Source organism: Euprymna scolopes, chromosome 6 (assembly GCF_053919585.1).
Source record: "Euprymna scolopes isolate OS-2025 chromosome 6, ASM5391958v1, whole genome shotgun sequence".
Taxonomy (NCBI): domain Eukaryota; kingdom Metazoa; phylum Mollusca; class Cephalopoda; order Sepiida; family Sepiolidae; genus Euprymna; species Euprymna scolopes.
In genome coordinates this window covers 142,736,063-142,749,108 of record NC_136487.1, presented here as the reverse complement: position 1 = coordinate 142,749,108, position 13,046 = coordinate 142,736,063, and the positions used below count along the sequence as shown (strand labels likewise).

The following is a 13,046-nucleotide window of genomic DNA, read 5'->3' as shown; positions in this document are numbered from 1 at the left end:
CATGATTCGATATAGGGAAAAACGCGCTTCAAAATGATATATAACACGCCTATATATATATATATATCAATGAATTCAGAAATCTCTATATGTAAATGCGATAATGTATGTATGCATGTGTGTATGTATGTATGTATGTTTGTGTGTCTGCTAAAACCTTTCGACAGACAGAACAAAAACTTACAAATTTGATTTCATATAAAAGCCCCATCCTTCGCCCGACGAATATCGAAAAATTGGCCAAAAACGTCAATTTTTCACCCTGAAATCAACACTTTTCTACAAGGGGGTCAGCAAAAACCGTCCTCTCATGACGAGATCGGTTCTACGCATGCGTCAGACGACGTCATAACCTGATTTAGTTTAAATATTTGAAGAACTGAAACAATTTCATGTACGTCGTGTTAGCTCAGTTGGTTAGAGCGTTGAGTCTTTATCAAAACGTTTTGGGTTCAAATCGTGGTGTGAGATTTCTTTTTTTCGATTTTTTAAATTTTAATATTGAAGCAGGGTTAATTAAGCCAGTTTTAGGCAACGTTCGTTTTTCTTTTTTTTTTTACTTCGCTTATTCTTAAGTTTTCATTAACACCCCCCACCCCCGCGGGGGGTGTTAATGAAAAGTTAATGATTGTGTGGTCGGTCGGGGCCCCGACCGACCACACAATCCCAAAAACACCCGGAGGTTTATTTCAGCCATTTTTCTCGTGTTTGTTTGCTTTTTCGGTGTTTATTTTTCAGATTTTTTTAAAGAAGTTTTAACGTTCGTTTTTTTGTTTTCTTTTTTGTTTTTGTTTTTTCCGATTTTTCCATTTAACATCGTTCGTTTGTCTTACGTTAGTTTTTTGTGTTTTTTTCGATTTTTTTAAGTTTTAATATATTATTTAATTTTTTTAAGTTATAATATATTATTTAATTTTTATTTAATATTTAAAAATATTTACTTCGCTTATTCTTATGTTTTGATTACCCCTCCCCCAATCACCGCCCGAGCACACACACCTTTAAACACCCGGGCTATGCCGGGTACCCTCCGTTAGTCATATATAAAAGTAACTTTTGTTAGAAAACAATATTGTTTTTGCACAAACCCATTATATATATATGTGTGTGTGTGTGTGTGTGTGTGTGTGTGTGTGTGTGTGTGTGTGTGTGTGTGAGAGAGAGAGAGAGAGAGAGAGAGTTCTTTTCTCATAGGTTTAGTAGATACAAAAAAAGGCTGAACCTATCTTTTGCAAGTTTCACAAAAATTAATTTATATGTCTGTTAGTGTTCTTAGATCTGTTGATCATAATTCCATCCAATAAGTATCGAAAATCGAAAAAATCCGATCCTAAAATAATCTTTCTTTCTTTATAGATGAAAACGAATAATTTTTACAGGGGAATATTTTGCGTTACACCGGCCAAGAGAAGCAATAAAATCTCAAGAAATCATTTCTTCTTAATTACAAGAGAGTTATTCTCACCTGGAAATATAGCTCAGAGGTATAGTAATCGACTACAAATCGAATAATTATATGATAAAACCCGACTGTACCTCAACATTACAATTTTTTTTAATTATTAATGAGTAGAATTTAAGATAAAAAGAGATACTATTTAAAATCGTCGTAAATTCTTTCTTAGTTTTTTTTTTACAATTTAACATTAATCAGAACGGACTTTTCTAGGGCATTCATTATCAAGTCCAAATATCAGCTGACGTGATATTGTAAACAAAGACAGACGGAATCTGATGATCGACATTATCATTATATTATTACGCTTATCGCTCCGTCCGTTATCATGCTGTGCATCCCTAAAAAAGGAAAGTGGAATATTCCAAAAAATGGAGAATATTCCAAATAAACCTTGTCACCCTTGAAAAGGAAATAAAATATTTTAAAAAATTGGTGTCGCTGTTGAGGCAAAGCTAATAAAAATGATTTTTCTTTCTTGACCTTTTGGCTAAGATCAAAGTGTAGTATCTGTTCTTAACGTGCTACATTTCAATTTCTGCTCTCTCAGTGGAAGAAAAACCCTTTACGACTACGACAAGTTGTTCTCCACATTAAAAAACGATCCTTGTGTCTAAATCTGTCCCGTGGGGAGGCATTGTGAATAGGGACTATGTTTAATGTAATAAAGTTTTAATATTAGAAAAGTAACTGGAGAAAATTATTTCTGATTTAATTACAAAATGCCCTGGAAAGGTCACTTCTGATTAATTATAAAATACCTGGAAAATATCCGTTCTGATTATTTTGTTTTTGTTTACTTGCCTCCCCACAAGGGCGGAATTGGACATGAAGTCGGTTATAAATTTAGGGGGAAACCAGCTCCCCAAAAATGGCACTCTGGTCAATAACAAAAATAAAAATTGTATCAGTAGTGAAGGATTTCTCCTCCATTAACCAAGACCATAAAAGGGGGAGTTAAGTCATTAGAATGCTGAAACTGATACTACACTCAGAAATTCATGTTGAAGCAATGGTTGCCTAATCTATAACCGTGTTAATGTTTTTATGCATTACTTTCGAACAGCTGCTGAAACAGTTTATGATTTAAACATTACTTTATTTCAAGTATATTTTAAGTAGTGGGTTACAGGATATGAAGTCAGTCCCGGAAATTACTCAAACCGTTTACGATTTAAACTTTACTTTATTTCATGTATATTTTTAACAGTGGGGTGGGGGATATTAAATCAGTCCCGAAAATAGGTGAAACCGTTTACGCATTACACATTACTTTATTTCATGTATATTTTCAACAGTGGGTTGGGGATTATAAGTCAGTTCCAGAAATGGCTGAAACAGTTTACTATTTAGACATTACATTATTTCATGTATATTTTTAGTAGTGGGTTGGGGATATAAAGTCAGTCCTAGAAATGGCTGAAACAGTTTACGATAAAAACATTACTTTATTTAATGCATATTTTCAACAGTGGGGTGGCGGATATAAAGTCAGTCCCGGGATTGAATAAGATGTGCAAATATATACTATCAGAAAGCGTCGCCCAGTATTGAATGAGATAGGTGGAAAAGATATAGTAACAATTGCACTGTGTGTGTAGCGTGTTTGCTCAGTTAGTAGAGTGCTCGCCTAGCATGCAAGAGGTAGGGTTTCAAATCCTGAGCGTGTATATGTCTAACTGATGAGCCCAAATGAGGGCGAAACTTGAGTCTTGGACTTCCGTTTTTTTTTTTGTCTTTCTTGGCTCTTGTGGGCTGCGACATTGCTTCGGCCGTGGAAAATTATTATATATATATATATATAGTAGCATTATTCACTAGGTGTTGCTCGTACAGAGACAAAGTTTTGGTTGGAAATGATTTCAAATATAGTCGTGTTTATGAATACGATGTCAAGTAATAATAATAATAATAATAATAATAATAATACAACTGTTAACGCGGTTGTTTTTCTATGAAAATACACTTGGCTTGAACGAATTAAACTGACTTCGTATATTTTAAATCTAAATGGAACAGAATAAAATGATTATTAAAAAATAAAATCATTTATAAAAGTGCATTCTCTCCTGAGCTTTTGTCTAATTTTTATTTGGTTTTACGAAACGAAGAAAAGGCGTGATAATAGTTGAAATAGCTCTCACAACGTTGTCTCTAGACGTGGCTCTAGCCCTAAGTTCGATATATGTATTCGGTGATGATATATGACTGTTTTTTAGTAGGTTAGGAAATTAAGTGTTTACAATATGTCGTTCTTCCCAAAGTTCAACACGTTTTAACTATTTAATGACAACTATTTAATGAAACAATTTAATGGCATTTAACGATTGCGATCCCATTATTATGGTATATTAGTGCTTGTGTAATGTATGCATTTACGTTATAATGGTACATGACATAAAGTACGTCTAAAAACAGTAACTGCGCGTGGAATCCATAGCATTTCATTAATCAGAATGTTTGATTAGCACCGTTTTCGTTCGTTGCTTTCAAGTGTTTGTGAGTGTGTGGCGGATTGGTTCTATATACGAAAATTGAAAATACCACACTTGTATAAATGCACGCATTATCGCTCGCAGATGGTGAGAACAATCTATATATCTAGAAAAGTGAACGTGTCTGTGTGTGTGTGTGTGTACATTTCCCTACGCAATAACTCTGTCAATTTTCAGTCTACAGACTCGAAATTTGATATACAGGGCACTGAGATTTGGGAAAGTCTTTGTAATCCGTTTTCGGTCTGAAATTTGTCTGTTAAGGGGTAAAAGTTCAACGATTTAACCTTGGAGAACTCTACCAAACTCCTCCGACAATTTTGAGTCTACTTTGAACTTTTAGATATAGGTTTCTTGGGCATGAATCTAACTTAATAATTTTATTTGAGCCCAAAACAATAAATATAAAGGGGTCATTATAGGGATCAAAAAATAAAAAAAATTGACTGCTGTTTTTTTTTTTTTTTTTTTTTTTGCTCAACATACACCGCCAAACATCTATACATCTATAAAAGTGAACGTGTCTGTGTGTCTGTGTGTCTGTGTGTCTGTGTACAACGCCGGGCTGAAATGCTAGTTTATAATATGTCTTACAAAAATAAATAAATAAAAACACGAAAAAAGAATAGTATCTCTGTAAGAAAGAATAATTAGACGGATCATTTAACTTGTCTAGAATCTACAGCCAACTTCTACACAGTCAATACACAATTTTTGGTCTTAAAATGTACATAGCCTTATACACAAAATCGACTTATACACAAGTATATAGGTATATTATTGATGAATTAAGTTCCCTATGGCTAACATAAATTAAAAACCAGTATTTTTTTTCAAAAATACTCAATACGTTCAGAAGGTTTATAAATCTATGTAAATAAAACAGTAGATGCTTGTGTGTGTTAAAATATTTAACCAATAAACTCTTAAACTACTGATCACATAAGACTGAAATAAACAGGGAATAATAAGCATACGCCAACGATGGTTTATAACGATTAAGCTCTTTGTTTGGATGAATCAATAACGCGAAGAGAAATATGTCGGCCAGTTAAAATGCAAAATGTTCATTTCAACTTACTAACATAGTTCTATTACTTTTGCGCATGCGCACATTTATTTATAGCTTGAATTGGTTTTAATTTCAACCTCTTTTATCTTTCTATCGATAGCTCAAACGGTAGGGAACGCGGCTGGAGCACTAAATGTTTCGATTTTAGCTGATGGCACCCAAGTCATTTTTTAATCTTTTGAAATCAGTTCTACATTTTAGGAACAATATAATCGATAAAGAATCGAGTCTGTAATAATAAATGCGAACTCTACGCGAATTAAAAAATATATAAGCGTTTTACAACCAGGCATGGCTACCCCCCCCCCAGCTAGTATACAAATAAATAAATAAAATTATATATATATATATATATATATATATATATATATATATATATATATATAGTAGTATTGGGACGATTAATCGGAATCGTGATTCAGAAAAATAGACAAATTTAAGGGTACTGGAATATGTATCAAGATAAAAAAAAAAAAATTGGTGCCTGTTTTCCGATACAAAAACGATTCTTTTAATTGTCTTTTTTATTTGATTTTATTTAAAGCAAAATCTTCCATTGCTGATAATAATGATAAAATAATACATATTTATTGATTTTAAAATACCAGTAAATCTACAATCGATAGACCATCATCCACAAGTGTATTTTGACGTTTAGGAAAATATCTGCATAATCAACATGTGCTTTTTTTTTACGGAAATCAAGGAAAATAATATAACTCTATAGTTAAATATTTAGAGATTTATAAAGAATCGGAATCGGAATCGGTAATTGTATCGGAATCGGGAAAACTATTGGAATCGTCCCATCACTAATAATTAGTCATTTGCACGAAAATACACAAAAGAGAAACTGATATTGATATCGAAAAATCATTCTAATCCATGCTTTATTTACAACCTATTAAAATCTTAAATAGCCATCACGTTTATTTCACTAGAAAAAAAAATACTCACCTGCAAGTAGTGGAAATACTATGTATCCGATTCCAACCATCAGACATACAGGAGCGTATGACTTGTCCAAGTTTTTCACACCTAAAATGGAGGTCGCCAGCAGGACACGAATGGCCGTCGTAACACCTGTAAGAAACAAACATCTCCAATAACATAAACACTAATAAACATGTGTTTTGTTTGTTAATTGAAAACTCGAAAGTACAGGGTGACCCCCCCCCCGCAAAAAAAAACAAAGAACATTCAATTGTTTTTCTGAGCATTTTACAGTCAACGCAAAAAAAAGGCCAAAGTCCCTAGCGTTTTGATGTGATGTTTTGAATATAATAAACTAGTTATGACCAAAGTTTCATTTCATTCAGGCAAAACACTCAGAAACGGGGCCTAATTAGAGTTGGGCCCGTTTTTTGGGGTCACCCTGTAAAAGTATGAATTCTCAATCCAAGCACGACTGAGATTAAGCGTTTGAATACAAAATGCCATAAATCCAATTACCTTAAATTAAGATTGTAAACAATAAAAAAAAGTAGTTTAGATTATTAAGACTTCTGTTCTCATCTTGAGTGATATCTTCACAATGTTTCAGCCGATGTAACCTCCGATTCTCTTCGGGTGTATCCTGTCGAACTCGGGAATCTTTCTTCGAACTCTAGAGTCTGCACGAAATTTCGAACGAAACCCTTCATTTGATCCAGGGCCCGTGACGTAACGGATAAAGTACCACGTTACTTCATTTCTAAGCTTCAGTTCTGGCGATACTAAGAATATAACTGCGAATTACTTAAGGCTTTTACCGTTCGTGCCTCGTGAAATAAAAGTAGGCGACTCCCGCGAATTAAATAAAGGGTTTTGTTCAAATTTCCGTGCAGATTCTCGAGTTCTATAGAAGATACACCCGAACAAGTTCGGATATTAGATCGGAAAAATGTGGTGAAAATATTATCCAAAATTATAAAACGAGACGGAATACTCCAAATTAATAATATTTATCGAAAACATTTAAGAAAACATATTTTATAAGTTTAAATTAATTTCTCCGGTTTTTGCATAGATGACAATGATTATTTTCTCCTTTCGTTAAAATGAAAATATTTTATAATCTCACTAACAAAAATACCTAGCAAAGAGTTTATGAAGAGCCGCACAAGATATGATCTTAACCGTTGACCTCGACCTTTAAAAATGGAGTGCACCATCCCTAGGTCGAAACCATAATCATTTTAGGTTTGGTCATGATCGGTCCAGTTGTGAGGGCGGTAGGAAAGTACATATACATACGCTATGACTTTGACCTTTACCTTAGAAAATGGAGTGCAATAGGTGAGGGACAATCATCATGTCAGCTTTGGTCGTGATCAGTCCATTGGTGTGAGCTGAAGGAGAGTTGTATACACAGACATACTCACACACACGCGAAAGCTTCTAATGTATATATATATATATATATATATATATATATATATACGTTTTATGTTTTTATTACCGTATTTTTCTGTTAAGTTACATTATTGTTTCCGCTACACGGCCGTTTTTAAGGACTGGAAATTTAAAGTAACCCCCCTCCTCCTACCCCCACATATCTCCCTTCCCCTCCATGTATCCCTATGCCCTCAGCCACATAAGAGATGACCTTCCCAGACCCCCCCACACAACCACCTAATGTCCTTAAACTCCAAAACTAAAACATTACCGACATACCAAGCATCCCCCTCCCACCTCTCCCCCTTGTTCCCTTCCTCTTTTTCCGCTTTTCTCTCGCACCCCTCCCCTGATATCACTCACCCTTTCATTCCAACATAAACGAACATTTCTGTAAAAGTATGAGGAAGCTATACGACAGCCAAAAAAACGGCCATGTAGCCGAAACAATAATGTAACTTAACAGAAAAATACGGTAATAAAAAATAAAACACTGTTGTAGAGCAAATATGCGTTATATATATATATATATATATATATATATATATATATATATATATATATATATAAATATATATATATATATATATATATATATGTATAAATGAAAATTACAATTGAATTTACCAAAATTATCCGAGATGGTAAAATTAAAGTAAATTATAAATATTAAAGAATTAATATTTATAAAATTATCCCAGCCAGATATAAAAGCTCGATAAAACCAAATAGGAAATAGAGCTTATAATATGAGCAAACAATTAATAAAATATGTTAAAAAACACTTTGAAATGAGTTAAAAACATATTTAATCTGAAAAGTAAACACTAGATAAATGGATAGTCCTTAATCCGTGGAGTTTCGAAGAAATACCCTTCTTCTCATCAGAGGGTAGGAATTAGCAAAATGCGGGATCGGATTTTGCATACAGAAGTATTTGATGAAACAAAAAATAAGTTAAAGATCTTACTTGAAAACAAAATAAGTTAAGCAGGGGGAATATGGTAAAGAAAAAGGTGATTACACATGAATGGATAGTCTGGTGGAAGATAAAAAATCCAGTGACGGTAAAATCCAAATGTAAAACTTCAAGAAAGTTAAAAGAATTTCCATTTGTGCTATGTTATTTCCCTGTAACTTGTACCTATTTTGTGTAGAATCAATATATATATATATATATATATATATATATATATATATATATATATATATATATATATATATATTAATACATCGGCGTCTAAAGACAACACGAAAATGTGGCGTAAATGGAAAGTCGTTTCACGTGATCTGCTTACGTCATAGTATAAATCACAATGGCCAATGTATTCTTATTTGGAAATATGATCATTTTTGTGTATTTCTCAAAGAAATTGCCGATGGATTTATTTCGTAAAGTACTGTGAGGTTTTATACTTGTTACTAGTGCGTTTGTTTACGCATAATTTGAATTTTAACGTAAAAATGCATCCGTTTTATTATTTACAATCTTTTTTCTTCATAATAACGCAAATATTATTTTAAATATTTTTTCTTTTTGTAATTGTCTGTATTTTTGAGATGAGGTGTTTTCATTGATTGAGATTCTCGGAAGTGAGTCCGACAATCTCATTTTTCTTTTAATTGTATATTTTCTTTTAAAGATCTAAAAATGTGAATGTTATCCGGAAAGTTGGAAATTGCATTTTTTGTTTCTGTAAATTTTAAACTTATTAAACAAATAGGTTTCAAATGAGATTTTGTCCAGTCTGTTATATTACAATTTTATTTATGCAGTATCACCGATATATTTTACAAATATCTTTAGTTTTCGATATGGGTGGGAGGCAAAGTTTTCGATATGGGTGGGTGGGGGTCAATAAACTCATCAATATTTTAGTATCGAATCGAAAACGAAACAAAAACTTATGAAGAATTTGTGGCAAAATTATTTATTACATGAAATGGAAGGACACAACAATTATTAAACGACAACAACTCGAAAGAAAAACGATGTAATCGTGACACACAAAGTAACACACACTCTATCGTTTTTATATGTAGATTAACGAAAATACCAGCATCGATCGGTCGGTCGATCGGTCGCTCTCTCTCTCTCTCTCTCTCTTCCTCTCTCACTCTCCCTCTTTCTCTCTCTCTCTCTCTCACACCTGATACACACAGAAACAATAAAAATGTAAACAAATTAGACAATAAAAGAACTGCTGCAGATATGATTACAAAAAATTAAACTACAGGAACGCATCAATTTTTTCCCAAACACACACATACACACACAGAAATGAAAATGTAGTAGCAGCAATAATATTTTAAATAACGAAAACACCAGCGTCTGTCGGTCGGTCGGTCGGTCGGTCGGTTGGTCGGTCGGTTGGTCTCTCTCTCTCTCTCTCTCTCCCCCTCTCTCTCTCTCTTTCTCTCTCTCAAACAATAAAAAAATGTAAAAGAATCAACGAAAAACACAAATAACTGCTGTAGATATTATTACAAAATATATAGAACTGCAGTGATGCATCAATTCATGTCCCAAATATTTTAAATTAGAAAACTTATAGCGTCTACCGGCTAAGAGATTTGTGTCATCATTTTTGACTACGGAATAACTTAAAATCAATTATTTTTAACAACTTTTGTATTTACCAGAAAGATAAAAGCTTAAATTTTATAGAATTAGAAACAAATATAGCGGTGAGAACACGCTAATTGAATGCCGCGTTCGTAAATGTGTATTCCAGAATAATTATGTATTCCGGAATTGAATCTCAACCAATGAAATTTGCCGAAAAGCGTGACAGACAAAAGAACACACACGCTATCATATTAATATAAAGACTAGCGGGACCTGTGAAAGTTCCACAGTGGGCTCTTTCATATATAATATATTGATGTTGACATTTTTGTGGGTGTTCAGCGTAAATGGAGACACCCTTATATTATTGTAGTTCTTTTGTTAAAGCTGCAAAGTATATATGTAAGCTAGCAGGGACGCCCGGCATAGCCTGGTCGTAAAATATGCTTAAATATGATATTTTAATTTATGCAGATTTCATATATATTACTATAAGAGTCAGATTTCGATCCATCCTTCAAAATTAAAAATATATTCGTATGGCTTGGGTGCATGAGCTTGAATCGAAGCCGAAACCCAAACTCATGAAGAAAAAAGAATGTATGTATATATAACTTGGGTTCTTTCAGCTCGAAACCGAAACCAAAATTGATGAAAATTATTTATTACAACAAATGGAAAGGCATAACAATTAAACGACAGACACTCGGAAGAAAAAATAAAAGTCATACAGAAAATAACACACACGCTATCGTATTAATATATAGATTAAAATATTTTATGTACCAAAAACAGTTTTTCATGAAACTATTTTAGTTAAAACAATGTTGTAATAAAAATAATTTATTTAGAAAAAGGAACTGTCATGCAATATATATATATATATATATATATATATATATATATATATATATATACATGTATGTATTTTAGATTTAATGTTTTTATAAAAATATTTTATGCATAAAACATGTTCCGTTTCGCTAATTACGTGTCGCAAACTTCGAGGATTCATAACATATGCATCTGGGCTTTTTTACATGTTATATCAATTAGTAGTAGTAGTAATAATATTTTAATTAACGAAGACATCAGCGTATCTCTCTCTCTCTCTCTCTCTCTCTCTCTCTCTCTCTCTCTCTCTCTCTCAATAAACAAATGTAAAGAAAAATAACGAATGACACAAAAAAGCAGATCACTGCTCAATTTTTGTCCCCGCCGCCCGAAAGAGTTATGTTATCGATTTTATTACGGAATAACTTAAAATCAATTATTTCTTAACAACTTTTGAAAGATAAACCCTAAATTTTATAGAATTAAAAACAAATATAGCGGTGAGAACACGCTATTCGAATGCTGCCTTGAGCGTTCGTAAATGTGTATTCTGTAATTAATGTATATTCCCGAATTAAATCTCAACCAATCAAATTTGCCGGAAAGCGTGACACACAAAAGAACACACACGATATCGTATTAATATATAGATAATAATAATAATAATAATAATAATAATAATAATAATTATAATAATAATAATAATAATAACAATAATAATAATAATAATAATAATAATAACTATCAGAACTCGTGGAACTTCTGCGGTAGGTAAAAACTTTTAAAACACATGATAAATAAAATTAAAGAAAAAAAAACAAATAACGACAAATTTAAAATATTTTTAGTAAATTCTTTTTTATCATTTTAGAGCTAAAAAGAATTGATACTTAAAAATTACATTTTCAATGAAAGTCCAACCCACAACACATTGTTTCGTTTTTTTCTGAATAATTTTTAATATGAATAATAAAGAAACAAATGCCAATTCCCTTGCACGTTTTTTTATAATTCGAAAAATAATCTGCTATCAAAAACTTACATGCTCAACTTTACTTTTTTTAAATTATAAAATAAAATAGCCAATTTGAAACGGAAACAGACAGCCATGTTTATTTTTTTGTTTTGAAATTTTTTGTAGAGGAAAGGGTTCTAATGATTTTTTAACTGATAAAGAGCGACAATAAAGAGAGATAATTTGTTTCTCACTAATTAATGTTTGCGATGATGGTGGTTTTTGTGACACTCGATGTCGGACAAGTAAATTCATATTTGCATAATAAATCCGAGGCCGATTCGAAATCTTCCTCTTCATTGTCTACTGCACCAATATGTAAAGGAAGGTGCCACTCCTGACCAGGAATTGCCCAACTTACCTTGGATACTCACCTTATAATAATGTATGTCTAACAGGTAAGCATTAAAAGATATATTCACGATGGAGTTCATTAGTATTAGCTTAAATAAAACCTCAAGTAATACTAAAAAATAAATCACTCATTACAAGGGCTATGACAATATGAGAATATTCTTTTCGTTATTTTGACTCTTGAATTGTTGTGGTAGGATTCACCTAATTAGCATATGTGGAGTGTCAACCATATAAATATGGCTGGTACCGCAAAGACTAGAGAGATCCAACGAGAGACTCAGAGAGACAACGGGATACAGTTGATGACTGTCCAGCCGACACCTTCTCCAGGAACGGTCTCTCTATGACGATGCTAATGGACTCTATGTAAATATTATATATACTTTCTTGCTTTCACTATATCTGTGTTATTTTACTTTTGTGTTGTAGTTATTTCCATGTGTTCGGTCGAGTTTCAATACGAATATATATCAGTTAATATCTTACATGATTTTATATAGAGTGACGTCGTGTTTGGTTGATTAACTGTCTAACTGTGTCGCATATACACTCGAGAGTCAAAACAATGATAAGAATATTCCCTTGTCATAGCCCTACTCATTACATATTTTTTTATTGGAATCCTTTGAGATGAGTAATTTGTATATTTAGTTATCTGATGACTTTCATCCTCATCTTCATAGTTGTCGTTTCCCCACATTTCGGCCAGCTGTTCCTCTTCTTCAGATGGTTAACCGCAACGGGATAGGAAGCTGAGTCTCTTAATTGCATCCCCAGTAATCACTGCCTTCCATAGTTGTCGTCTCACCACGATTTGGCCAGCTAATACTCTAGCCTGTTTCGGATGGTATTGAAAACGCTATCTTCGGACA

General features: G+C 32.6%; 1 protein-coding gene and 1 pseudogene across 2 annotated transcripts in view; one reads left to right on the top strand and one right to left on the bottom strand.

The window, feature by feature from the left end:
• LOC145278013 (monocarboxylate transporter 9-like) overlaps positions 1–13,046 on the bottom strand; it is a 71,297-nt gene that overhangs the window by 4,865 nt on the left and 53,386 nt on the right. For both annotated transcript variants that reach the window (XM_080130196.1, XM_080130195.1), the window contains one exon: positions 5,981–6,106. In XM_080130196.1, the coding sequence (XP_079986322.1) occupies positions 5,981–6,106 (126 nt within the window). The remainder of the gene's footprint in view (positions 1–5,980; positions 6,107–13,046) is intronic.
• Positions 1,927–2,075, top strand: LOC145278562 (U2 spliceosomal RNA; annotated as a pseudogene).